The sequence below is a fragment of the Anser brachyrhynchus genome, assembly GCF_964034855.1.
Source record: "Anser brachyrhynchus genome assembly, chromosome: 10".
Lineage (NCBI taxonomy): Eukaryota > Metazoa > Chordata > Aves > Anseriformes > Anatidae > Anser > Anser brachyrhynchus.
The window spans coordinates 10,976,729-11,004,257 of NC_137705.1; the positions used below are offsets into that span (position 1 = coordinate 10,976,729).

The following is a 27,529-nucleotide window of genomic DNA, read 5'->3' on the forward strand; positions in this document are numbered from 1 at the left end:
TAGAACAGTGCACAGCAAAATCTTTGTTTCCCAGTCCACTTACTTGCCGGTCTCACTACCTACACCCAGAAGAGATGGGATGGACAGAGCAGATGCACTTCTTGGCAACAAAGCTGACTGACGTATCCCCAGCACAGGGTTTTACCGCATGTGGTAGAGGCTCTACCATGACTTTTCTTCCTGCTTAAGGTGAGGGAGAAGAAGGGAGATAGAGAAACCAGTGAAAAAATCCCTAACAAAAAGCATTCTTCCCCCCCCCCCCCCCACCCCCCCCCCACCCTAATTTCTTCCTCTCCTGCCCAACTTTTGCAAGTATGGTCTCCCTCCCTTCCAATACACAATGCTGGACCGTGACTTCCACTCAATTCAACCATTCCATCCACAATGGTTCAGACCCCATCAGTGCTCTAAATTGCCCTCCACCCACAAACTATGCAAGCCCAAGCCAGAGCATGTCAGAAGGAAGATTACACAAGGAAGTCCGTGCCAGGTTTCCAGGAGTCATTTTTACAAGGCAAGGTGGTGAACCATGCCAGCATCTACCCACAACTCTCAGCCTCAGTTAAAAGCAAAACAGCAACAACACTAAGTACTAAAAGGGAGTTTCTTGCCCAGAAACTCTTGGGCTCACAAAAGCTGAGTTCTTAGTCAATTTAGGTATAATTTGCACTGACCTACAGTTAGCAGGCACACAACTCAGATCAGCAGAAACAAACAGGTCAAATTAAACCCAGCTGGGAACTGTTAGGCCAATACAGTAGGGAAAGGAGACAATTTTGTTGAAGACTGAATTCCTTGCAATTCAAGGTGCAGTGATTGCAAATCCTTATTGGACATTGCGAGCAGGAACCCCCTATACGTTTTCCTATTCAGAAAAAAAAGTCATTCTTTTCTTCCCTATCTAGATACATCTGCTACAGGCACAAGCACAGCTTGTTCTGGTAATCTGATCTTTTCTCCCCTTGCAGAGCATCACCATGCATGCACAAACACGATTTTGTCATATTAATTGGTCCAAAAGAAAGCACAAATAGGCAACAGACCAGTCACATCAGCTCTGCAAAAATAAACAGTATTTTCCATCTTGCCTCCCAGTTAATAAGCAATCAGTGGTGCCTCCCAAACATCTTGTCATTATAACACTTCCAAGCACAGGATTGGTCCTGTTTTTGCTATGCGAAGAGATTATCTTAAAGGATGGTTGCTATTTTTAGAGGCAGCACTGGAAAATGAGCAAGTCATCTCCGAATTGTGAGCTCATACACCTTAATGGAGGTGAAGATATCTAATCCCACACTCGATATTCATTGTGTACTGTCAATTAAAAAAAGGTCATTTAAGGAGTTCCTAAACTGCCTCTCCATTTACTTGGATTACAACCTTGAGAATAGATTATGTAGTACTGCAAACCTACAAAAAAAAAAAAAGGATAGCTTGCCTCATTAGATCCATTGGTTATTTTTAATTAAAACACTTGACCTTTCCTTCCTCTGCCATTCCCAACTCCTAAGGCACATTCAGGAATTTATCCCTTGCCAATATTCAATGGAGACTTACAAGATTTAAACACGAGAACTTCAGTTTGTGGCTAAAAATATTTTTTTATGTTTTCATTTTTTGAATATTTGAGATGTGTTTAATAAAGGCAAAGCCCTCAAATCTTTGTCAAAAGCCACTCCAAGGGGAATACTGGAACTCTGAAGCCTTAAATAGTAGAGTTAAATGGAAAAAATCTTTAATGTCTTATTCTGGCACTTCAAGGATTATTACACACTTTTGTATCTGTCAACTTGCCCCCACAATTCTTGTGCAGACCAGCTAGCTGCTCCTGTGTTACTTAAGACCAATTATAGTGCTTAAAATACAATTAAAATTCATGCTACATGGAAATCCATCTACTAATTTGATGATTAAGTGTTTTCCATGTTTTCAATAACTATAATCGTAACCACTTCTGGACCTGGAAAGGATAAATGTAACCAATAAGTTAAAGCACACAGTTTTGCTGTTTATTCACTGTTTCAAGAGCTACAGTCCAGACACAAAACACCGTAATTATCAGTGACCCAGACAAACCATTACTTCAGCTAAGAGCAGATTCAGTAAGCAACTGAATATTTTCAACTGCAACCTATAAAAGGCTATCGGTATTTTAAGTATACAGAACAGCCCTTTAGAATTTGGTGAACATTTATGGCAACAGAAATGTAAATAGACCATTTGTCCTTTGGTGTCACTGTCTGAATGTCTGTACTACTCAAACATACAAGTGATTTGGAGCAAATGAGTTTCAGAACAAGGTATCTGTTAGCTTGAGGGAAGATTGCTTTAAAGCATTCTAAACCCAGTTAGAACTGCACTAGTTAAGTTTCGTTAAGTTTCACACTAGTTAAGTTTCCATCAAAGGAAGTTTGACAACAGAATACAAACATAAGTAGACATTCATTTAAATGCTACTTATGTAGCTTAAAAAAATCAGAGGCTCTTCATGTAGTTTTCAGCGTCTACTGTTTTCACTAAAGCAAACAAATGCACACACAGAAAGTTCTAGTGCTTACTACCTGCAGTTACTCAGGACCATTTAATCAGCTTGCGTAGTGATGTCTGATTCTCGTAATTCTTTTGGGATAACAACCCAACCTCATTGCACTAGAATGTACATCATTCCCCTGAAGTTTCTTGTCAGAGGGCAGACCAGCAGGAACTACAGAAATTGCAACATAATGAAAGAGGCTAGAGCTGTCTCAAAGCCTTCTCAGACCCACATCAGGAAATCCTCCCCACATTTGGCCACTATACAGGGCCTACAATTCTTTTATGTTTTTAAATAATGCATTCCCAAGGTACAACAAGCCTGAATGGTGTTGGGCAAAATGAACTTTGAGAGTGAAATACAACATAGCCCCAATTCTTGGGAAAACTGACAACTTGAGCATTTAGGGTCACCTAACAGCTAGATTCCAGGAGCAGAATACTTGAGAAAGATACTTTAGAAACAACTGAAGCAGGAAGCGCAGGAAGCCATTCTACTTAACTTAGTCGCAGACAAAAAAACCTGGGAAAACAACCTCTACATACAGGGGTATTTAGTTCAGTTAGGTTTTTACTTCTGAGATTGTTTTTCCTCCTCTAATATCTGCTGTCAAGCTTAATGCTTTGGCTTTTAACTATATCTTGTCATCATGGCACCTTCTACTTTACATGCCAGCCTAGTGAAACACAAACACATTCATTTAAAATACTGCTTTTGCTATTAACTAGTTTTTGTATATTTTAACTGCAGAGTTTTAAACTTAAAGACTAACTGTACAGAGCACTCAATGCATGTAAAGTATCATTTAGAAAGAGCTGACAGCCTGGACAAGTTTGACAAGGAACATCCACAATTAGCACATTGTTACTGATACGCAAGCAGTAATTATTGATTAATTAACTTGAACCTGTAAAACAAATCTGAGTATGAAATAAAACTCAATTAGTGCTTGCTTCCCAAATTTACTATTAAGTTGCTGCTCATTGGCTTAACATTTGTTTCCTTCTGCACTTCCTCTATAAAATCGCTACACAAGTTAAACTTGGCCATTACCTGACAGTTGCTCATGATATAAAGCCATCTGACTGCCTTCTGGCTTACTAAGTTCCAATTCTGCTATTTATACAGTGCCAAGTCCAAAACATGTTACTTGTTCCAAGCAGTCCTTCCTAATCTCTACTCACTTTTTAAAACAGCTCAGATGAACCTCTGGATCATCCACTTCAGCTTACAGACTTCTACATTGTCACTTCTACACAATTGTATCTTCTTTACTTCAAACTACAATATCAGACCTATTAAGAAAGGCAAACTTTCAGGCATGGAAGACTTCGGCAATGCTGCTCTTAAAGCTACTTCTGCAGAAGATAACAAGCAGGTGGCTCTAGCTAGTATTGCTGTGAGACTGGAACAACCAATTCCCCAAAGCTCTGAGGCACAGCCACAGCAGAAGTACAGTAAGCACCCCTACTGCCAAATGAAAGTACTTAGGATTTTGCTGTGGGTGCCTAGCAGTAATCCAAAAGCAAAATACCAGGAAGACTTGGTGCTAAAAGCCTAGCTAGAGTCTAGTGAGCACCTTTCAGCTATGTCGCAGTCAAACACTAACATACGTAAGTAAGACTTTGTGGATTACAAAGAAGTGGTATTAAATTGCCTTCTCAGTCTCAGAGAAACCTGCATGCTGAAGTAGAAGCGTTAGATTTCTGGAGCATGCCCCAAATTCAGTAAGACAACTTGCTTCTCCATTGAGAGATTACAGCATGCAAAGGTCTATGGAGGCTTTAGTATTGCATGTGAAACAGTACGATTTCTTAAGTATGTAATAATGTAAATCATGGTCAGACACAACAGTGCTGTATGTGTTGTTTATTGAACTTCAAATTCCATGGTATATCATAGATTAAATAGTTAAAAACTGTTTATTTACTATCATACAGTGTTCAAAAAGTCTTTCAAAACATATTTTTGGACAAAACTAAGAGCCATATTCAAAACACAATTCCCCCAGAGCAGCATGCCATTGGTGGAAGAAAGCTTCAGAGTACTGACTGTACACAACACACGACAACAAAAGCAAGACAACACACCAAGTCATTGTTCTCTGCTGCAACACAGTCCAAAGAGACATTCTCTGCAATTACTGCCATTGGTAGGCACCTACATTAGTGGGACAGATTGCTCTGAAATTCTTCCTTCCAGGCTTCAGTACTCCATATAAGAGTACAAACTTACAGTTTCTGGATTCTGTGATGTTTTACATTAGAGCTGAAATCAAATGAGACTATAAGCTCTAAATATAGTCATAAACCGCAAGACCAAATTGACGAGGTCTTGCATTTATGCTCTTCAACCCTGACACACTGACACACAAAATTCATACCATTCTATTTTTCATCTTAAAGACACTGTCACCTGAGGTCAAACAACTATGAATGTGAACAGCAGCAATGTCCTAGATTACTTTGAAGTTTTAGACTTGAAGTGAGATACAAGTACTTTAATCGCACTGCTCATCACTTGCATACAATTTGTGCCATCTTGCCGTAACTGGATATACAATTAAGTAAAGCAAACTGCATCAAAAGAGATAAGTCAGTCAACTGTAAACTGTTGGCAAGAATCATTCAGTTACATACTTGTCTTCTACCTCAGGCATTTATACAAGATACTGGAGCCTTGAAGTGTCAGCTTTAATTTGTGCAACTTAAGAATTTCCTTCAGGAGGAGTTCAGTCATCTGACTGGACGAAGAGATCTCCCAACCTTGCGTGGCAGCCATCAGTCATAGCTCACCTCACAATAAGGTTCCGAGCCATAACATCATAAAAGCACATTAGTGCCGATTCCAAGCAACGTCAGGATTCACTGTTCAAGATTTCCCTGCTGTATTACTGTTTCCATTTGCAACGCTATTCACTGAGGAAGTCTCACAAAAGCACCACTCCCCACTGCACTACACGCAGTGGTACTGATGCAAACGTTTATTTTGCCCCAAAGCAGTTGGATGTATTAGGGCTTCCACAGAACCAAGCGCGCACAACATGAAAACACATAAGACAGCAGGTTTAACCTCAGCAGCCCCGTTGAGTGATGTCTTGTCCTGAAGATTTTGTAATATCCATCGTAGTGAACACCTGTAAGACACCAAAACAACAGCTTGCTTACTGTTGCTCTGTATCATCCATGTGGCTATCGTTCTCTTCTTGTGAAGTAACAATACTAGATTTCCATGAAATATTATGGTGGAAAACAAGTTGCAGTGCACAGTTAACGTACATTTCCTATCATGTGCCAATATCTGGTAGCCAGAAGTTAAGCAAGTATTAAATTAATCTCAGTATAGAATGTACTTCAGTACTATTTTCTTACATTTTTTTAAAAGCAGGTTTTAAAATCAAGCTCTTCCTTCCCCCTCACCCTCTTACCTCCGCACAAGTTGGATGGATACCAATTGTTTCATCTAGTAATTCTTTGGTGAGACCACATTTTATTGCAGCAGCAAAACCCTGGGTAACTTCACCAGCATTAGGTCCAAGAACGTGAAATCCTATCACACGGTTCTTTAAGGGTGCAGAAAACAAGAATGAGTAAAGTAGGTAAAGTTTAACAAAAGCTCTAGTACATAACTCCCACTACACTTAAAGTTATATGCCATGCAAGCAGGTCAATAGCACAACAAAAATGAAGCCACTCCAAAGAAAGTAGTTCTATGGCTTATTTTAGTCCATTATATCAGAACAGAACAAGTGAATGAGTTTAAAAATCATCATACATGAGTTTAAAATCATCATACAGCACTAACACTCAAAGATGTCTAAAACTAAAGACAAGCAGCTGACTAAATTACTACCTATTATTCTGTAGGTAAGCAATATGTTCAGATTGAATTTGTTTTTCTACATTGAAATTAGGTGAGATGGAGGAGCTGTATATGTTGTCTGTCAAAAAATCTGATGCTGAACAGCTTTACTGGTTGTTCCCTTCCTCCCCCAGACAGTTTACAGAAAGAAAAAAGTTAAAACGCCCTAGGCTGGCATTTTGAGCAAGCTGTCTGTGTAGCAAAACCTACAGTGATGGCAGTAGCCTGTAAGAATGAGATAAAAATGGGTGTGATCTGTTTTAATTTGCCTGATGAATTGATTTATCAAGAGGGATACAAACAATGGTTTAAAACATTTTCCCTAGGCATCCAAATGCCTTCAGAGAAGCCCTAGCCCAGGTTTGAACATAATTTGCAAGACAGGATACAAATTCCTTATAACACAGAGAACTGAAGATGCTATTTACTTGGCATTTCCCCCATCACTTAAGCATGCTAGAAAAAGCTTTGCATAGAAATCTAGAGAAAATCTTCCCCTCCGCTGTGATCTTTTCACTTGGTGTTCTTGCAGTCAGTCTCCACCAACAGCAGAATTTTGTGCCTTTCTGCAGTCTTTGAGAAAGGCATTGGTAGGCCAATAAGGAAGAGTAAGTTTACTTCCTTTTAGTTCAACAGCCAAGCTATTTCATCATATCATCCCTTGTCTCCAAAGTAATTTTACACTCTAAATTCTTACTTTGTACATCTGTTCTCCCAGTTTTTGAGACAGATAACAAACAGCATTGGCACTTGTTTTTGCAACAAAACTCACTGATCTCTAGAAATAAAAGTTTCTCGTCACTGAGGTTCCAGGATCAACAACATTTTCCAAGTTCCTGTTAAACATACAAACCTCTGCACATTGCAAAAAGCCTAAAGCAAAAAAATACAATGGTCCAGAAGCCTAAGGCAAGACTGTAGATATGTAATAGTTCAACAGCCCTTGGAAAAAACCCTGGAGAAGCTTGAATAGAGACTCAGGATGAGACTTATAAACCTATAAAGCTATCACTTGCTCAAACAATTGTTATACAAAATCACACAATCAGCTCTTTCCAATTGATTGAACGTCTTAAACTAATACTTATGTTAACAGAACAGATACATCTGGCCTAAGGTAGGCCAGATATTAGTCTTCTGGCTTGTCTAAATAAAAATATTCATGAATACACTCGACACATACATTCTGGCTTGCTACTTACATTGTTGTGTTTAGCGCAGATAATCTTTGCGTAACAAGTATTGTTATCTCGGCCTGGTACTGTCCATTCAAGTGGCCAGAATAAACTGTGATAAACCTGGGAGGATAACAAGAAAGAAGCATAAGTTTGATGAATTAATTCAGTCAGACAATTCTAGTTTTTTTAATCTGTATTTACAAATGGGTGGTTTGACATTTAACTCACTGGACTGTTGTAGCATATTAAACAGTGCTTTCCTCTCAGCATCTGCCATCCCCATACCAGCAGTCCATATTCCAAAAGTTAGTAGAGGAACACTTAAAACATGTGTCCCAATTAAAGCTGTAGCTGTTTTAATTAAGTGTTTAAAGACAGCATCTTATGACTATTTTCAGTGAGAGAAGCTCTTTAGTAGTACAAATTTAATTTCTAGTTACTATATATTTAATCCTATTCTGCAAAGCAATTAAAGCAGAAGCTAAATAATGCCAAGTATATTTGAAAGACAAAGGAGTTAAACACAAAGCATGCAAACAACTCTTGAAATTGTCTTCAGAGAAGTGCAGAAGCTGGAAATTACCATAAAACAAATAAGTTATGGCTGATACTTCTACAGTCCAAAGTAAAGGTCAGGAAAAAATTAATTCCCAATTCAGGTACAGTGAACACGTGGAAAACAGACAATCCCAAGAGTTTGGTATACTTCAGCCATAAGAATATTTACTTTGCTACAACAAAAGAGCTACCCACAGTTTTGAAACCTAATTTTGGCCTCCTGAATTCAAATGATTCTCAGAAGCACAGAAATAGGTATGTAGAATTCTAACTTTATCAAGTCAAGTCCTATATTTCTGGCAATCCATTAAATTGTTAGTTAAGTTGAGTGCTCTCACCTCCAAGTTTTGCTTTCCATATTCTTCTATGGCTTTCTCTTCAGCTAGCCCACAGCTGCCATACTCTAAAGGAGTAAACACTGTTGTTGGTACATTGATATAGTCACACTGAAAAAAAAACAAAGTTTATATTTAGACTGTGCAAGTTCTACATGGTACATCATAGGAAGAATCGTTATTAACCCAGTCTTATGTTTGCAAAACACTTGCAGTGCCCACAGTCATACAAACAACTTGTGTTACTGCAATTCTGAGAAAAAAACATAGAAGTAAATTAAAATTGTGTTCTTACAGCTTTACCTTTGTGGAACTACCACCATAGAGCCTGCGGGCTAGGAGTTTCCCTGCTTGAATTGCAACTGGAGTAAGTTCAAGCTTTCCCTCCAAGATATCCCCAATAGCATAAACATAAGGCACATTGGTTTGTTCTTCATCATTGACAGGTATTTTCCCATTCCTTTAAAAACAAAAGGAAAACAAAACAGATCGGTATCATGACCTTGCTCAGGGCTCAGCAAAAAAACAAACAGGATATGTTCTGCTACAAAGGTGTTATTTTAGCCACTCAGCATATTTTATTAAGTATGCTTATGCCATTTTACTTCAGTTGCAAGCTCTTCAAGGCATCAGTTATATTTGCTTCTGACACAAGGCTGAAGTCAGCATTCAATGGGCCATTTTTGTCTCCAGCAACAACACAAGTCTGATGACAATGAAGTTAGGCATCTTTGGACTTCTGATCTTTTATTTGAACATTATACAGATTACAATTTACTTTTTCCCCTATGGGGAAAAAAGCTGCATCATCACTCACATGTATAAATAAGTTGGTTTAATAAGTTGCTAGCTGCTGCAAGCTGATTCTAATTCTATTGCCTGATCTGCATAATCCTGCCTTTTTCTTTGCACCAGCTTTGCACTGACACTTGGGAGAAAAAAATTAAAAAATCTGTAGTGAGTAGTTTGCTCCTTTTTTAGATGCCCAGATTGACTTGCATGATTTCCAGGACTATATCAGACTTACAAGCCTATTAGGCAAAAAAAACGTTACAGATGTACTGAGATTCCTGTTGAACCACAGTTCAAGCTCACTTATGGGGAACAGCCTTCAAGAAATAATGAAATGTACACTAAAACCAGAGGAACGCATTAAAAGTTAATATGTATAAAATCTTTAAATTAAGTAAATAAACGTATTCCTTGAGCAGTGGCCAACAAGTAGGTATTAGAATAATTCTTTTATTGAATAAATATTTAAGAAATTAAGTCCCTGAGCAATTGTACTCAAATCCAGGAGAGATATTAAAGGTTCACCTAATTGCCTTGTTTAAAAGTGTGGGTTAAAAAAAGCAGCAGTAGCATTAGACATTGTTAAAAAAGTTTAAAAAAACAAAATCAGTGGCTTAAGGGAGTTGAGAAATACTCACTTCTCATTGATTTTGACACCAATCGTCTCTAAACCAATATTTCTGGTACACGCATCACGACCGATAGCTATCAAAACCTAAAAAATAAAATTACATCCAGTAATGTTACACAAGGAATTGTAATGCTGATTACGTTTTACTTTTCTCTTTCTGAAAAAGCTTTAAAGCATACATGATTGAAGTGACTTCTCAAAAAAAAAAACTTTGGAAAGAGGAGCTACCCACTGCTCAGTCTCCTCCAAGCACAACTTATTTCAGAGATGCAACAAACAGCAAAATGTTAGTAGCAGAACAAAACAGAAATAATACTGTTCAACAGAACCAAATTCCAAGCATGAGAAGTTTCACCTCTTCTGCTGACAGGGCACAACTGAAGATGAATATTTAATTTTCATTTTTTTTTCCTGCTAGCAAGTTACATAAACAATTTTCCAAGCAAGACTTTAATTTTCTCCTGAACAGCTTTTAAGGTATTTTAATACATATCCATAGTACTGCAATATTCAGTTATTTTAAATACAGAAATGCTTACAGTGTTATATTCTCCCACAAAAGTTTCTGGTCCCTCAGTAAACTGTGCTGTCACTTTTAGTCTTCCAGGCATGCCATCCTCCAACTTTTCGACCTGTATAAACATTTGTAAGCTTAGAATGATGTCAAACAGCAAAACTCTTGCATTAGCACTTCAAACTTTGACCTACTGTTATTCAGCAGTAAAAAAAAAAGGTTAGTCTCATAAAACATTTATTCCTGTACAATACCAAAACCTTCCCAGAAAGCACATGCATCCTAGCTGTGCTGTTTACAGTAATTTAATGTGGAGAGAAGAAAGCTTAGGAAGCACTTACCTGAGTAGGTATACACTTTCTGATGAACGTTACACCATGCGTTTCCATGTGGGCACCTATTTTTTCTGCCATTTCTTGGTCAAAGCCCCGAAGAAGTATGGAACGCACCATTACTGTGACATCTAGACCTAGACCAGCAAGAAATCCTGCACACTCCAGTGCCACATAGGAAGCACCCACAATTAGCGTTTTGCCAGGGCAATAAGGCAGGGAGAAGAGGTCATCGCTAAAAACAAGAAAAAAGCATAGGTTACAAGGCTCTTTGAAAGCAGGCTTGTCTTTGCAAACACCAGAGCAGACAAAATTCAGTCTATTATGCCTTTTCATCTCACCTTGTAATACAGTATTCTTTATCTCCAGGGATACCCAGATATCTAGGCCTTTCTCCTGTAGCCAGGACAAAAGTCTCTGCTGTGTGATAGGTTACTTGTCCTTTTCTATTAGTTGCCTGTTACATAGACAGAGTTAAAAGTCTTTATCACAGGAACAGGAATTACAACAAATTAAAAACTAAATAATCCTCACCTAAACATTGTGGATATGCTTAAAAATTAACTGCTAGCTTCAAATAAAGCCTAATACATTTAGAGAACCCATGTAGATCACTGAAGAATAACAGGTTTAAATTACAGACTGTTAGGCTATTCTTTATCCTTTTAGGTTAGAGTACCTAAAATAATTTACTATTTGAATCCTGCTATATGGACAGGATTCAATCTAAACAAGTAGTTGCTAACTTGAAAGTAAAATCACAAAAAACCACCAAATTAAGGGTGCTCCTACCCCTTGCTTCCAAGGAAAGGCCAACACCACGCAAATTACAGAATACCTTCAATTACTTCTTAAACTAATGTAGAAATTAAAAAAATCAGATTTACATGCTTTAAGAGGGCCTAATACCCTATTTTAAATGAATTAAAAACTAAATTTAGCTATTTTCTTGATCTCTAGAGGCCCTGGGAATTTCATCTTGCCAATGCATCTATACCAAAATCCAACCTTCATTCACGCACTTTAGTTATTTGCCAAAACAGATAAAGTTAAACTCCCTCCCACCTCCCCCCATCAAATGATCATGTGATTCACGTTGGAAAGGATCTCAGGTCATTTAGTACAACCTAGATCTTAAAGTCGCTGTTCTAATTCATTTATAATACTAAGGACACTATTAAGCAGATGACCTGTATATGTGGACAGAAATAGTTGGTAGACTAGGTAAGTAAAGCATATTATCTCCTCACCACTAGTCTCTTGGTTTGAAAGACATTTAATTCAGCTTTCATAAGCTCATACCAAAACAGAAAATTGCAGCCACTGAACCAAGCAGTTGTCTTCAAAATGCAATTCTTCTAAGTTAACCTTGCTACACTGCTATCACTCACAGCAAGATTACCAGCACATGCTTTGTCTTGCAAAACTGACAGTTTAATTCTTATGCTGATACAGCATAAGGTTCTATCAGCAGTGTTATGCAAGTGCTTAATCTAAATTTGATTTCTACAGTTTGTGTGCTTCAGTAGGAAGAGTTTCCAAGTGGCATATTGTTACAGTTGAAGGTTTTGTGTTGTATGTTAATTATGTTTGTGGCTCAGTTTGCTGACCTTTATCATGACATTAGCAACTAAGACCATCTCATGCAAGACTTAAGTTTACTGGAATCCATGTTACTCTTACGTAACAGTTACTAGGTTTGCAAATACTGTGACACGTAATAAAGCACAATACTAATTTTAACCAACTTATTTCAGAAGTGACTTCTTTTAACTTAGGCTGACTTAAGTTGGCAGTGTTAGCATGAAGCCTTTTCCTTGATGGATTTTAAAAGGCAGCTTTAGAATACGAGTTCTCTCCCAGGTGAATAAAATGTTTTAACACAGCACATACCTTAATTTTGTGTGGTTCAACGAATTCTCCGTACGAATTTAGGTATGTCACAGATTTCTCCCTTAAGGACAATCGATAACCCCAGTTTAAAGAACCAATGTAGTTTTGAATTGCTTCTACCATGATCTCCCAGTTGTGTTTAACTGAAACAAGCCATTAATTTCATATTTTAGAAAACAAAGCACAACAAACCCTTGAAGAAAGACTTGTCTTACTTATTGTACATCATGCTAAGCAGCCATCATTGTCATCAGTAATTAGGATACTTATTAAAGCCATGTGTTACTACAGTACACTTACCTGACTTATTACCTGAAATAAGCCCATTCTAAAAGTTAATCCATTTATTTCAGATTCCATGTATGACTCAAGAAGGAGAAATGCTTCTGATTCACTTATGAAAACTACAGAACTCTGCCTCTATTTACTAAGTCTGAAGTACAAGAACCATCTCAACTATCTCAGCCATCTGTACACTACCTTGCCTGTCCTCTGTTCTTACTAACCTTGTTCTTCATATTGCCAGCCATATTTCCTTGAATCTTGGAGTGCCTGCCCTAGAAGTGCTGCTTGATGCATTAGCTTCTTTGGAATACAACCTACATTTACACAGGTGCCACCAAGACCTAAGACGGAAAGAAACATGTTATTGTATTGCCCACATGAACAGAACATGCTTCTGCTATTATGTGCTTTACATAGCCACCCATAGATCAGTTGTTGATGCTTGCTGTAACATGAAATTTCTGCTGTTAGACATTTTAAAATACAATGAACTTTATTTGACTCATCAGGCCAAGCACCATGTGATGTCAAACAGAGGATAATTACTTACAGAGTGCTTCATATTTTACTTGGATCAGCAAGTAAGCACGGCAAAAAGCCCAGAGTTCCTAAAATTTAGTATCATCTATTCTGCGGAATCTAAAATATGTATTTGACTGAAGTTTTAGCTATAAGAGCACATTCATAGCTTGACTCAAAGTTTGACCAGTGAAATACCTTACTCATTCTCAATTGCCAATAACATTAATTAGGTCAGACAGTAGCTGCCTAATTATGAAAAGGTGAGGCATGGACAGCTTTAGTCACATTTTTTTAGTGATAGCCTAGATCAGGTGTCCTTGAAGTAGAACTAGATGAACTAAAGTGCATGATAAAACACAAGAAAATGAACACATGCACACACAGTATTCAGCTACAGTATTAAAGTGAACAGAATTAGAATGAATTCTCAGTTCTTTTTCAAAAGTAACAATATGCAAAACAGAAATAACTGTCCAGAAAAGCATAATCTTTGTTATGTGTTCTAGAATTACAGTAATTCTGCCCTAATTTCTAAGGATAGAAATCCATAACATCTAACAGAATAATAAGCATGACTGGCACTCAAACACCATCAAATACAAGTTAACAGAAACTTACCCCAGGAGGTTCCAAGAGGCGTTGGAACAACATAATCTAAGACCATTACTTTCTTTCCCAAGGTAGCAGCTTCCTGTAAAAAAAGTCAGCATCAATGAACTTCTCCTCAGCAAAGAAAAGTTTGCCTGCTCTTTTACAGTCATGATATACTCAGCAATAATAGCAGGCTCATTTGCTAGTCTCATTATTACATGCCTCTTCTACCTCCTCCACTAAGCAGAAATACATAACTTTGTCTGACCTCACAGTTGACCCTTCTTGGAGCAGGAGCTGTGTCTGGACGTCCATCTAATGTCCATTCCAATCTGAATAATCTTATACACAAGGAATAACCAGACACTTGACTGAATCTACTCGCTGTTTCATATTTTAAGGGCTTGGATCAAATCTTTAGGTGCCCCAAATCTGTTTAAGAACTCCTGCACAGTTGCTGAGATCCTGGATCAAACAAGGTTTAGAATAACCCAGTTATTTTGTATTCGATAAATACTCAAACTCTCCCACTCTAAACAGGTTGGCGATTATCACTAAGGTTACAATTCACGTCTCAGAAGGAACTTTGAGGAAAGATCTGCAGCATTCTGAAAATAACTAATGAAGGAGACTGTCCAAATGGAGCAGTTGTGGGGCAGAGTAGAGGGTGGTTCATATTTAACAGCTTATTTATTAGTGTTATCTCAGAAAACAGAACAAAGCCTTTCAAAAGCCCTCTTTAGTCTGAGGACATTGAAGCCCATACCTCAATTACCCGTGACTGCCAGTTGTGATATATAGGCAGTTCTGGTGAAAGAAAAGAACTCACACCTTCTCCCACAAACTAGAATAAAGTATGAAGCTGTATCACCTTCTCTGCCATTTTTATATTGATCTAGTTATAGTTGCATGCTTAACTGTATTGTAGAGCAATCAGCAGTGTTGCCAAGAGTAACCTCACCAGGGCCAAACCATAAACTGATGGTTAGGATACCTAGCTGAGAGGTAGGAATTGTGGGTTCAAATCCCTCATGTAGAAGAGAAAACTGAATCCGCATCTCAGGTCCTGAGGCATTCTGAACAACAGCTAATTGTGTAAGAGGTACACAATCTATTATCATTTCTGCAAAAGCAGCCAGAAGGAGAAATAAAGAGTGAGCCAGTTTCTTGAGATAACAGCTGAAAGCTTTCCATTTTACACTGTTGGTAGTCCTGGATCCTAAACAGAAATACTTAAAGAATAGCCTGTACGTTTCTAGATTACTGTTTGGATGTGTTCAAGTGCCTGTACACTACACATGAAGAGGAGATACTTAAAAAGGTTTTGGTTCCACCCTCAGCCAGGAACCTAAAACCTATTATTAGATGACCTGACCAGGCATTGGCTTGAAACTACTCCATACAGGCTGTGATCTTTTGAGTAAGCACACTACTAGACCACTACTGCTTCATTAGCAAGTTGAACACTAATCATGAAAATATAGATTCTTTTAATTCTACTGTGATTAATATGAAGACTAATTTTTCAAGAAGTTTCATATAGAACCTGTTCTTCGTGTCATACCTTGGAACAAGCAAGTCCACCTGAGCCACCACCAACAATAATGAGGTCATAATCATAGGTTTCTGCATCTTTGACATCCCCAAGAAGTTTCTGCAGTGTTCCATTCTGATAAGCCTGTAGAAACATGTTTGAATTGATTTTAAGTAAAGACTGAATTACATTGCCTTTTCTGATGTAGATCATTCAATCTGACATTTCCCTTCAGTATCTTAACAGAAGATATAGCTGTTCCTGAATTTCAGGATCTGTATGGCCAGAGACTCCAAGCAACCTGATCTAGTTGAGGCTGCACTGAAAGTGGGGGGGTTCCTAAAGTAGTTCTGTGATTGTGAAGATCATGGTCCTGGAAAAGATTCAAACGTGTTTCACATTTTATTTGCATAACAGCCTTTATGTCATAGAAAAGGCACTAAGAATCAAACAGCAAATTAAAAAAGTTACTGATTGTCTATTTTCTCAGTCATACAGCTTAGATTGAGTGCTACACAAACTTTCTAAGAACAGTCTAGAAGTTCCAGAGCCTGTCTTACTGACAAATTCAAGAAAAAAAATGCTTGCATACTTGTAACAAATATAGCAGCTAATTCACTAACAAACTAGGCAGTAAAAACACAAGAGAAATGGCTTGACCTAACATCCCCACCACGCTCATTACTCTTGTTTACTTCCAGTTGATTTTAAAAGTTACCTTGTAAGTTGCGTCACAGCCACCTACATGCTTTCCATTCACAAATACGTTAGGCACTGTCCTCTGATTAGTTAGCTCTGCTAATACTTGCTGAATACTGGGTCCATCAGCTAAAAATAAATGCAACAGGTACATTACACAACTATTTTAAAATCTTTTTACTCCAAGACCATACCTATTTAGCATCAGTCATCATAGCAATTGCATGGAAAAGGTATTCTTGATGGGAAGTAATTCCAGAAAAAAATACTGAGATGAAAAAATACTATGTGCATCTTAGATGATAACTAGTTCATAGTATCTCAGCTTTAAAAGTAAAAAGTAAGTACGAAGAGATACTTTGGATTACTAATTATGTATATTTCCCCCCCCCAAACACAGTTTAAGCACAAACACTTAAAAAAAGCATTAGAAACTAAGTTTTGTCTCTGTATATAGAGAAAAAAAATCAGCAGGTGATGACACGCAATCAACAGTTTACCAGTGGTGTGGTGAAGAGCTTAATGAGAATTAGAATAGCTAGAAACTATTTGTTCTTAAAACTACACTCATTATGTATACATAATGTAAGGAACACAGTACTATATTTGTAGTGAAACTAAAGCAACTTGAGCTTTAGAAAAAAAATCAAACTGGCAACAGTCAAGATACTGTAATTCACCATTCTTTCGCATGACTCAGCAATGTTCCCTATAAAGGTCACTCTTATAACATGTCAAACATTAACAGTTCATCTAAAGCCACAAAAGAAACCAAAAAGGTAGAAAAATACTACAGTCTTTTTCCTGAAAGACAAGACTCCTGATGGAAAAATCAGATCTCACATCCTCTGTGTAATCAGTTGACAATTTGCAGAGAGAGTCAAAGCCTTCAGTTATATTAAACACACATCCTCCGTTAAAATCCACATTGAAGGCTAACCGGTCTTTTATCTCTGTACACATTAAAACTGATTTGCTTTATATTACTTCCAGTTAGTACAAGAGAGCTTAGAGTCATGCACAGTCACTGATTTTTAGCTCCATGAAGCAACACCTGGTAGGTTTCCTTTCTGCTACTTACCAGTTACATCCAGTTCTAAAGCATAGTACTCTACACCCATGGTGCTGAAGAGCTCTTTCACCTGCAACAGAAAGGGACACAGTGTTTTGGTACACAGGCAGACTGCCAAGGCAAAGCTTTCACAAGATCTGATGCACAGTTCAGGGTAAAACCTAATCGTTAGATCTAAGAACTTAAGTCTCAATTATATGACCATGTAAGGACTTTTAAGTCTCATTTATAGTTCTTTGAGAGCCTGTAGATATCTTTGATAGTTTGGCACTACTGCTACATTTTGCACGGTCCTTATTTAAAGCCAGGCTATTAAACAGCATTCAGATTAAGTATCCCACATCTGAGTAATCTTCTATTACAAGTTTTACTGACCTTAAGAGACAGTTTCTTTATACAACTGGCTTAGCTGCAGATCTCTCCATCCCCTGACAGACAACAAAAGCCATGACAGTAACTGCTATATGGAGTATCATCAAAGGAGAGAGAATGCAGCAGCCAGATTCCTTGATAGTACTAAGGAAAGGCAGAAGAGCAGGGAACAGGATAACTTGCAAAACAAAACACTGATGAGCACATGCAAAACAAAACAATAAAAACATTGCATTATAAAAAAGCCACAACAAGAATGACTCCCCAGGTGTACTCAGCACTGGGACAGCTCATGTCTACCTGCCCTGCCCACATTCAGTTTTGTTCACTGCACCTCAGGAAAGATTTAGAACAAGTGGAGAACAATTATTCTGACTAAGAAGTCAATGAGCTGAGTTCAACTTAAAGAAAAGATGTGGAAGAAGAGCTGTTTCAGTAAATAATTGACTGACATAAGGAAGAAGAAAAGTGGTGGTGGATGCAATAACTAATGGGCTTGAACTGCATCAAGAGATTGAGATGAGACCTCAGGAAATGGTTTTCCTAATAGCAAGATGCTGAAACATATAGCCTACATAGAAGACAATCTTCATCAGTGAGTGGCTTCAAAGTACATGTCAAAAGTATTTGACCTACTGCTTCTCCTACACTGAGGCTGGGGACAAGACTTGTTTTTTTTTTTTTTCCAGCTCTGATTTTTGGTTTGCTGTTTAACAACACCTGCCTCAGCCTTCTGGAATAACGCAGGAGTAGTTCTAACTTGTTGGCCTTTGTTTTACTAAGTCATTCACATCTTACTTGTGAAATATTGACAGCATTAGTATCAGAATGTAAGAGTTACATTTTTAACCTTTTACATTGCTATTCTTCCCCACAAGACAGGAGAACGGTCTAACAATGCTTGGTCATTAAAAGTCTGCTTGTCTCTTACATTGCCATGAAAAATCTCAGACAGACCATCACTAGAACACGTTCCAGAAACATGTTTCATGTACCCAAGAGCCAGTATGGAAACAAACAAGCTAAAACCTCTATGTACAAGCCTAGCCTTAAAAAGAAAGTCATCCTAAATGACAACTCAGTTGAGATTTTTCTTCCTCCCCAACAACTTCTGGGTGTTCTAGTAATACTAGTTCAGAATGGACAGGGTGCTACTATTACCAGATTCAAATCAGGTGGCCTTTTTGAAATAATATTTTTACAGTAACATCCATTTGCAAATCAGCAGCATTGAAATTATGAACTGTTCTTACAGGGGGACATACCTCATAGCACAGGCAATATTACAGCTGGCAGTATTTATTCCTTCAAAATATACTTTGACAGACTTACCTGTGCAAACAGATATCATAAGGCATTGGGTAAAATATCTGCTTCTAATCGTAACCATCATGATGTAGGAACAGCGCTAACAAGAAGCACTAAATTTGTGCGCCCCTTGCCAACATCACATCTGAACAATAAAACACACTAAGCTGCTGATAATTCAGAAAAAAATTTTTTACAACCAGCTTTCTGATGAAACCCTGATTTAATGCTGGCAATTCATATAAATTGAGTCATATCTAACAAGCTTACAAAATGTTAAGCACATGATAAAGAAGTGTTTTTAATGCTGCTGCGATCCATAGTGCTACTATGACGAAGGCGAGGTATTTCACTGCTTCCTGTCTTCTACTGGAGTTCCAGCTTTCTTCAAACAAAGCTTTTGCATTATGTATTAACAACATGACATGTTTCTTACCACAGCATATAGCAATTGTAGCACACTACAATAAGCCCTGCATGTATGACTGATGACATTAGTTTTACAGCTGCAAATTAAATGAAGTTGGAATGGCCCCTTGGAAGTCATTTGATTCAACTGCCTGCACAAACAGGGCCAAATGTGAAGTTCGATCATGTTGGCCAAAGCACTGTCCAACCCAGTTCTGAGTATCTACAAGGACAGAGATACCACAACCTCTCTGGGCTGTTCCAATGTTTGATCATCTTCATAGTTAAGAATTTCCATTTTATCTCATTGGAATATCCCTCATTTCATAACATACACGTTGTCCCTTACTTGGCTTTTCGCTCTACAGCTCTGAGAAGAGTGTGGCTGTCTTCCCTATAATCACCTGCTCGGTGGTAGCTGAAGACAGCAACAAAATCCCTCCTCAGCCTTCTCAAGGCAGAATAAGCCAACCTCTTCTTCACACATCCTTTGCTCCAGCCCTCTAACCATCTACATGGCCCCAAAAGCTTTTGTGCTAAACTCATCATTGCCCTAAGGCTTGCTTACTGGAGTGACTGTAGCTGTGGACTGAACCAAAGGGAAACAGCAGTGGAACTGCTCCAGCTCTGCAACTGCTTTATGAAGCCCAAGCTGAATGCCATAGAAGATCTAAAAAGCAAAGCTCAAACGGATTGCTGCTATGAAGTGGTACGCTAAGAATGTGAAGTCACCTAATTAGCTACTTGGCTGCTATTTTAGTTTGCAGCAAGACAGCAGGGTGTAACATGCAAAATTTCATTAGCAGCTTTTTAAAAAAAATGAAGAAATGCTCTACAGCTTGAACATTGACATATCAGCCAGAAGAGTGGAGGACAGGACAGAACACTTTTGGAACAAGAAAGGATTATAATCAAGAAAAAGACAGATATAAAACAATGCCTTTAGATGACATTTATTCTCCACTGAAGATATGGCGTAAAGAAAAAAATTAGACAAATACCAGCACCCTAATCAGAAGTAGCTATTATACTTTAAACTTGTATGAACAGAATATGCATGTGTTAGTGGCGATGAAACAGAGAAAAACGACAACTATATGAAGGGTTGAGATCTTCAATGCAGGCAAGATAGACTAGCAGATTTCAGATTGGAAATGAAAATGATTAGGAAGAATAGAAAGACACACTAATCGTGAGTAACCTAGAGAAAGTAAACAGGAAGTTATTTCTGAGAACTACTAAGAATTCAACAAATGGCAAAACCTGAAGTTACTAAAAAAAATTATGAAATGAAAAGTAAGCCTCCATGCAATACATAAACTAGAGAGCTTACTCGCCCCTGACATTTTAATAGCCACAATTAAAAGGAGATCAAAAGAGCTATTACACCAGCTAATGAAAGAACTGTCCACTGAAAACGTTTAACTCAATAAAATTAATACAAACTCAGGTCAACAAATTCCTGAGCCACACTGCTGGAAACTACAGTGGCACACTGGGAAGTTTTCTTTATTCCTCAGTCCTAAAAAGGTCATTTCTCCAACAAGTGTCAGAGCCAGGATATCAGGTTGCATGGTCCCTCAATCCAGTCATTTACTTCCCTTCTGACCAATGCACTGGCCATCTTTCCCTACTGAGCCTTTACAGTTTTCACAAAGAGAGAAACTAGGAAGATTTCTAGATATTACTAAACATTAGACAGATTTTCCAAAACTTAGTGTTAGGCAAATTTCTTCAGAAAACTCTTCTTCCTGGAGATGCTTTCTGTCATTAGGATAGCTAAGTAAGTGTGAAGCTTCATACAGCAAAGTTAAGTAACACGATATGTCGCGTGTCTGCTGTTTCACCTATCAGCTAGCACTCTTTAATAGCTACAGATGAATTTACCTGACATTCCTGCAGATACAGACAATTATCAGTAATAGTATAACATGTAACAAGAATAACTGGCAGTTTCTATACAGCTAGAGCTGTTGCTCCTAAAATTATTTCAACACATCACAGCGTTCAGACTCTGCAATTTTTCATGCTAAAAATGTTTTCTTTATACATTTCTAGCTTAAGTTAATCTTTTCATGGTGGCAAAAAAATAAAGAACAGTCAAATTTAGTTGTGACAAGGAAGTCAGTCTAACACCACCCCTTTGCCACTACTGCTGGCTAAAGCAATTGAACTATAAATTGCAGTTGCAGAAGGAACTGCACAATTGCCTAGTCACGCTGCTAAACAGAACAAACAGAATCAACTACTTAATTTATTTGGAGAAATTACTTGCAGTACTCCTAAGATTGTGCTTTCCTTCAGATTTTTTTTTTTCCAGCACAGCTACAGCCATTTGAAACAAAGAATTCTTCCCACACACCCAATGATGCCCTTTTAGAACACAAATACATGGAGCACCAGTGCTCGAGTACATCAGTTTTTCAATTAATCCTACCAAAAGCACATTGCTAACAACCATCTACGGTGAAAGAAGACACACGCTGCACAGCATTGATATCCCTCTGTCTTTAAGAACTCAAAACTATGTGATTATAGGCTAAGTACCCAATCTGTAACTTCTCTTTCAAATTATATCCACTTCATTAATTCTGCAGACTAAATCAGCTAGTAAGAACTGCATTATCCATTGTTCTCTCATTCCTTTCATTATTTTCTAAGTCTTCATAGGGAGGGAGTGTTAAAACCCATACTGTTGGAGATATTTCTTTGTTTTACCACTTGATGTCTTTCCTGAGGCCTCTCTCTCAAGCTTTCTTCTAATCGTCTCTCTGTAATATTTCTACTGGCTTTCTTCATTGTATTACCTTTCCCTCCTGTTCCCAAAAGGAAAGTAAACCAAGGAAACCTGCCTACAAGAGAATTCAGTTCTTCTCTCCGTCACCTCCTACTCCCTCCCAATTTATCACCTCTTCCTCAAAGATTCATAGTAGGTCTTTTAACTCTCCCTCCTAGAAAGGGCTATGAGAGAGGGCCCCCATACTCCATACTTGTTCTTCTCTGTTCCATGACAATAAAGATGACATTCCTCAGGTCTGAATGTTTCCTTGAAGCAAGTAATCCTGCCTAGTGAAGAAAGTCTGAACAAAGAAGAGAACATTAATCTGGAATTTAATTACTGGACTACAATCAAGTCTGTTTTTACCTTAAGCTCCTTGTGTTAGTCTAGTCCCACCACAATGCCAAAAAAAGATGAATGAACAGGTTGCAAGCTTTAAAAAGTGACCATGCCTCAAAAACCACTGGACCAAGTGCCATGCTTGTCAACAGTTGGCCAATCACGATCACTACAAGCACACAGAATACAGACAGGAATGACTTTAACTGTTCCTCAAAGGACAGCACTGAAGCCATCAACAAATGATTCTCCTCAAGAGAAGACAGCATTGATTGGTTTGTCCTGTCCTCTTATACACAGAAGTTTCCTTTCTTAAAGCATCAATTAAGTTGCAAGCGAGACAGAATATATTCACTCAGGTTTCCTATAGCAGGGCCCCAACACCTCCTCCCTCACAAGAGGGGCTGTAACTAAGCCTAGCTAAGCACAGGAGTGCAGCTTCTGAGAACCCTCCCGAGTTGTCAGCTCCACTGAAGCATATCAGAACTCAATCCCACAGCACCACTTCTGTTTTTTCCACCATGGCCACATAAAACATGGTGTTATTAGGTTTAAATAACATTCCATAGCACGCTGTTTGTAAACATCCAGGAACCACACTGCCTAGGAACACCCAGATCGGTGAGGGCTATGACTACAGCCTGCTGGTATCACTGAATTCTAATGAAGATCCTGCATTTCTTTAATGACTCTTGCTCACCAGTTACAGCTAACCTGTGTGATTCACACATAACAGGGCTAGGGAAGATCTCTGTTCCCTAGAATCACCACAACTCATCAGTAGTAACTTCTTTTGGCTAGAATTTGCTTCATGGCTAGAATTTTGAACTTCTGATTGAAGTTGCCTATAGTCAACCTCCTCCCTTAGATTTCAAAACCAGAAAGTTTAACTTTCTGTTATCTGAGGGTGCAGGTTCAGCCAAGTTGAACGCAAACGAGGCACTCACACTTTTGGCAGGAAAGCAGCCCTGCCAGCGCCCTGACCTTGAAGCGGCTGGTCCCACAGCGGAGGAAGGCACAGGCTGTGTCGCACATCCCACGCACTCCGCTGCCCTTCGCTCACGTGGCAAAAGAAAAAACATCCAGAACCCCAGCTCAGACCTCACCTCACCTCAACCCCCACAAAACGTGCTCCCACCGGGCGTTAAGGTGGGCACAGCACCCCAACACCACAGCGCAAGCCCGGAGGGAGCCCTGACACGAAGCAGCATCCCCACGGCGACCGCGCTCAGCCCTCAAAAACCCGGGCCTGGGCCGCCGGGCCTGAAGGAGAGGCTGAGAGGCTCGGGGGCCGCCGCCTCACCTGGTTGCAGTAGGGGCAGTAGCTCTTGCTGAATACCATCACGCGGTGGGAGGCGATGAGGGTCCGCACGCGCAGCTTTAAGCCGTCCCAGTCCGGGAGCTGGGTCTGGCCCGGCGGTGGCGGCATGGCCGGGCTGTGCTGAGCCGTACCGTGCCGTACTGAGCCGTGCCGGGCTGTGCCGGGCTGTGCTGAGGCGCTGAGTTAAGGCGGTGAGGCGCTGAGGCGAGGCGCGGGCAGGGCAGGGCAGCGGCGCTGAAATGAAGCCGCCCGCGCGCGCCCCTCCCAGCCAGCAGCCGCCCCGCGCGCGTGCCCAACACCCGCTCCGGCCCCCTCCCCTCACAGCCCTGCCCCTTCCGGAGCAGGGAAGGCGACGGGCCGGGCCGACCCACCCGCCTCCACGGGGGGGGGTAAAAAGATAATGAGGGCGTCCAGCGACGCAAGCCGTCCTGATGCAATCTAGAATTTTTTGTATCTAGAGAAGGAAGCGTTGCTGTTTATGTAGAGGTGGTGTAGAGAGAGATAAACGTGCATTTTGAAGCCTTGCCCCCCTGCCGAGAGCTGTGGAATGACCCAAGAGGAGGGTGTCGAGAGGGCGCATGCGCAGAGGGGCTGTGGCCGGTGAGGGGCGGGGCTGTGCCCGCTGAGCCCTCCCTCGGCGGGGAGGGGGGGGGCAGCCGGCATTTTGGGACGCCTCAGGGCTGCTTCAGGGCGCCTTGGGCATCACAGGGTCGTCGCGGCCTGAGGTGGAGGGGATCGCCTCGTGTCCCCGAGTGGAATACATAATTTTGTTTATTAATAAATAAAATGGATTCTGGCTTGAGGACAGGTCGGCTGAGGCAGCCAGAAGAAAATCCCTCAAGTAATGCTGGGTTAAAGGAAAGGGATGCTGAAGCATTATCATGTGTCCTGCTTATCATTACATGCATCACTGATTAGGTTGATTATTCTCTTCCCGAGAAGCAGTAATTCTCAGGACTGTAGGATGGAGGGGACGCGGTGCTGACCTGAGCGGCACAAAGAGCCTGACTCAGGGCATAGAGCAGGAGGCACCCTGTCAGGTTATTCCCTTGCTCTGGTGGATTTTTGGCTGGGGAACGCTAGGCAGCGTGTCAAGGTTTCAAGAACCTGCTTATCTTCCTGCAGAGCATTCCCTTGTTCAGCAATTGCAGCAATAGCTTTCCGTGAACAGTCATAAGAGGTTACCCTGGTTTAACATCGGAGAACTTCCCTGATGTTACTAGAACAAACCCTGCAAGCTTCTGAGTGACAGGAATCGTTTTCAGCTGGTGGGGAGATGAAAGCACAGAGACAAAAGTGATTTACTCAGTTCAGTGGGGAGTTTCTAACAAAGCCGGCAATAAAGTCCAGTGCTCCCTCCCACGCCTGCCACAGAGCAGCCTTACTGCTATTTAGTAATGCTAAAAATAATCACATATAAAAGTTGTACTGCCACCAGTGATGAAAATGGGCCTGGTGGAAGGCAACTGAGTCAACTTAATTCCTTTTTGATCGCATATATCAGTGGTGTTCGCTGCCCAGTGAGCTTGAAAAATTGTATGTTACATGTATTTTAATGTTGACAATGAAAGAGTTCTAGACTAAGTGTTTCCACGCTCCCCACAGAGAAAAATAAATCCAAGTTTTGCAACCTCTTATTTCAGTACCAGCATGTAGGAAAGTGGATACAGTACTGCAGCTGCTGAATTTTGACATAACATGCAGGGTCCAGAACTATCCGCTGTCCTTGGTTCATAGTCCAACCAAAGCTTCTTTTTTTCCTTGTTTTGGCTAATTGTTCTCCCTCCTCAGACTCTTTCTGGTAGATGAGAAAGATCGCTACGCTTTGTATTCTTCTAGTAATTATTATCACAAGCTCAAGATTTTGTGTCACCATCTGAAGGCTAGTGTGTTTTTGTCCTGAACTTGGGATCCACCAGCTTTAGAAAGGTCACAGAACAGAAAAAAAAATAAAAATAAAAATATTCAAAATACTTTTTTTGTTGTTGTTGTTGACTCTCAACAGTGGTGGATATGTGTCAGTTTCTGTGAGGAATGAATGTCCAAAGCAAATAATGTCACTTGAGTTTTTCCTTTCTGTGCTCTTTCTGCTGTTGGTTATTGTTATCAATGTTGACTTAGATCAGGAATGGGTAAGAGGGACAATGTCACCTTGGAACACAACTGGGTGGTGTGCCATGGTAAGACATTGAGGTAAAACACACACAGGAGAGAGTCTAGAGTAGCGTAGAGTAGAGTAGAGTAGAGTGGAACGGAATGGAATGGAACGGAATGGAACGGAACGGAACGGAATGGAATGGAATGGAATAGAATAGAATAGAATAGAATAGAATAGAATAGAATAGAATAGAATAGAATAGAATAGAATAGAATAGAATAGAATAGAATAGAATAGAATAGAATAGAAATATAATTTCCACAGCTCTTCCACAGCACTAGAGGGCTCTTGGCATCTTGGCATCTGATCCCATATTTAAAAGTGTAAAACCTACACACCATCCTTGAAAACATGCAGTAAGACAATCTCTGCCATAAAAAAAGTCTCCAAACGACAAATTGATGAAGACAGCAGGCGTTGGAAGCATTTCTAAACAAAACTGTTTGAAAGAAGAGATTTGGAGGAAGGAAAAAATGGCTGGTAGAAAAGAACCAGGGAACTATTTTAAACATAACAACGTGAAAGGCTTTAGCCATCCTTTTGTCTAAAACCAAAATCATGTGTCACCTGGGCCTGCTCCCATTCCTTGGGGACATTCACATAGCTGTGAGCCTTTATGCTGCTAAAGGGAGTCAATTTAACAGTGAAGAATAGACAGAGAGCTCCCTCGAAGCCACATCCCTTTGTTCTCTGATTCAGTCCTCATGTCACAGCACAGGAAAGGAAAGAGCGTGGCCTATCTCCAGCCTTATATTCCACTGGGGATCTCTCTGTGAGGAGTTATTCCCCAAGGTTCCTTCCTTTTTAATGCATCCAGAATGCTGTAACAGAGCTAAGGAAGAACAGAAAATGTGTCTTAAAAATGAATAAGGTGACAAAAGCCCTGAACTGTGGCCCATTTTTTTCTCAGGTTATGCCAGTGCCTTCCCTGACCTGCTGGAAGCTTACCCTTTGCACCAGGAGAAGAATAAGGGGGCCACATTTTAGGACCACGTTTCCTCTTTTGCAGAAGGAGCTCCTGTCTGCCCAGAGCTTCAAGCATTACCATAGAAATCATTCGTAAGCCAGGAGACAGATGAAGCCTTTAGCCATGAGCATGGTTCCACCCTTTGTCAACATTAACAATAGAGAGACTGAGCCATGCTGGAGGCTGCTGAAAACCTGATTTGATAGCCAGTCATTTGGGTGACATGCAGATTGCCTGCAGCTCTGAATTTATGAATTAGCGTTTGTGGCAAATGATGTCAGAAGCCTGCCGGCACATTCACAGATTTTGGCACAATTAAGTACATTACCGTCGGCATTGTTGGAGTCCTGGTGGCACACAAAATACAGACCGTGTAATAACCCTGTGCTTCAGGCCTGAGACTGGGAAGGCCTTTCAGATCATAAGAGACTTCAGCCAGGGAGGGAGGGGAAATGGCTGTTCTTCCTTCACTGTAGAAAGAGGAAATAAGCTCTTTAGCTGAGAAGAAACTCTCTCCAGGAAGGGCTGGGCATAGCAGTAACTTCTG

General features: G+C 39.8%; 1 protein-coding gene across 1 annotated transcript; it reads right to left on the minus strand.

Moving 5' to 3' along the window:
• Nucleotides 1–4,387: 4,387 nt before the first annotated feature.
• TXNRD3 (thioredoxin reductase 3) lies at nucleotides 4,388–24,191 on the minus strand. Its single transcript, XM_080605936.1, has 16 exons — nucleotides 23,840–24,191; nucleotides 17,340–17,400; nucleotides 16,278–16,387; nucleotides 15,590–15,703; nucleotides 14,053–14,125; nucleotides 13,134–13,253; nucleotides 12,628–12,770; nucleotides 11,076–11,191; nucleotides 10,744–10,969; nucleotides 10,428–10,520; nucleotides 9,896–9,972; nucleotides 8,769–8,925; nucleotides 8,469–8,576; nucleotides 7,597–7,692; nucleotides 5,961–6,095; nucleotides 4,388–5,669 (listed from the first exon to the last, which is right to left on the minus strand). Exons 1-16 carry the CDS (start codon nucleotides 23,963–23,965, stop codon nucleotides 5,607–5,609), a joined length of 1,818 nt encoding a protein of 605 aa, XP_080462062.1. The 5' UTR covers nucleotides 23,966–24,191; the 3' UTR covers nucleotides 4,388–5,606.
• Between the last annotated feature and the right edge of the window lie 3,338 nt (nucleotides 24,192–27,529).

Coding starts and splice junctions, on each gene's coding strand:
- TXNRD3 (XM_080605936.1), bottom strand. CDS start 23,965: ATGCCGCCACCGCCGGGCCAGACCCAGCTCCCGGACTGGGACGGCTTA. Junction 16,388..17,339: donor TTTAGAACTGGATGTAACTG/GTAAGTAGCAGA, acceptor ATTTATTTTTAG/CTGATGGACCCAGTATTCAG. Junction 8,577..8,768: donor ATGGTGGTAGTTCCACAAAG/GTAAAGCTGTAA, acceptor TTTTTTTTTCAG/TGTGACTATATCAATGTACC.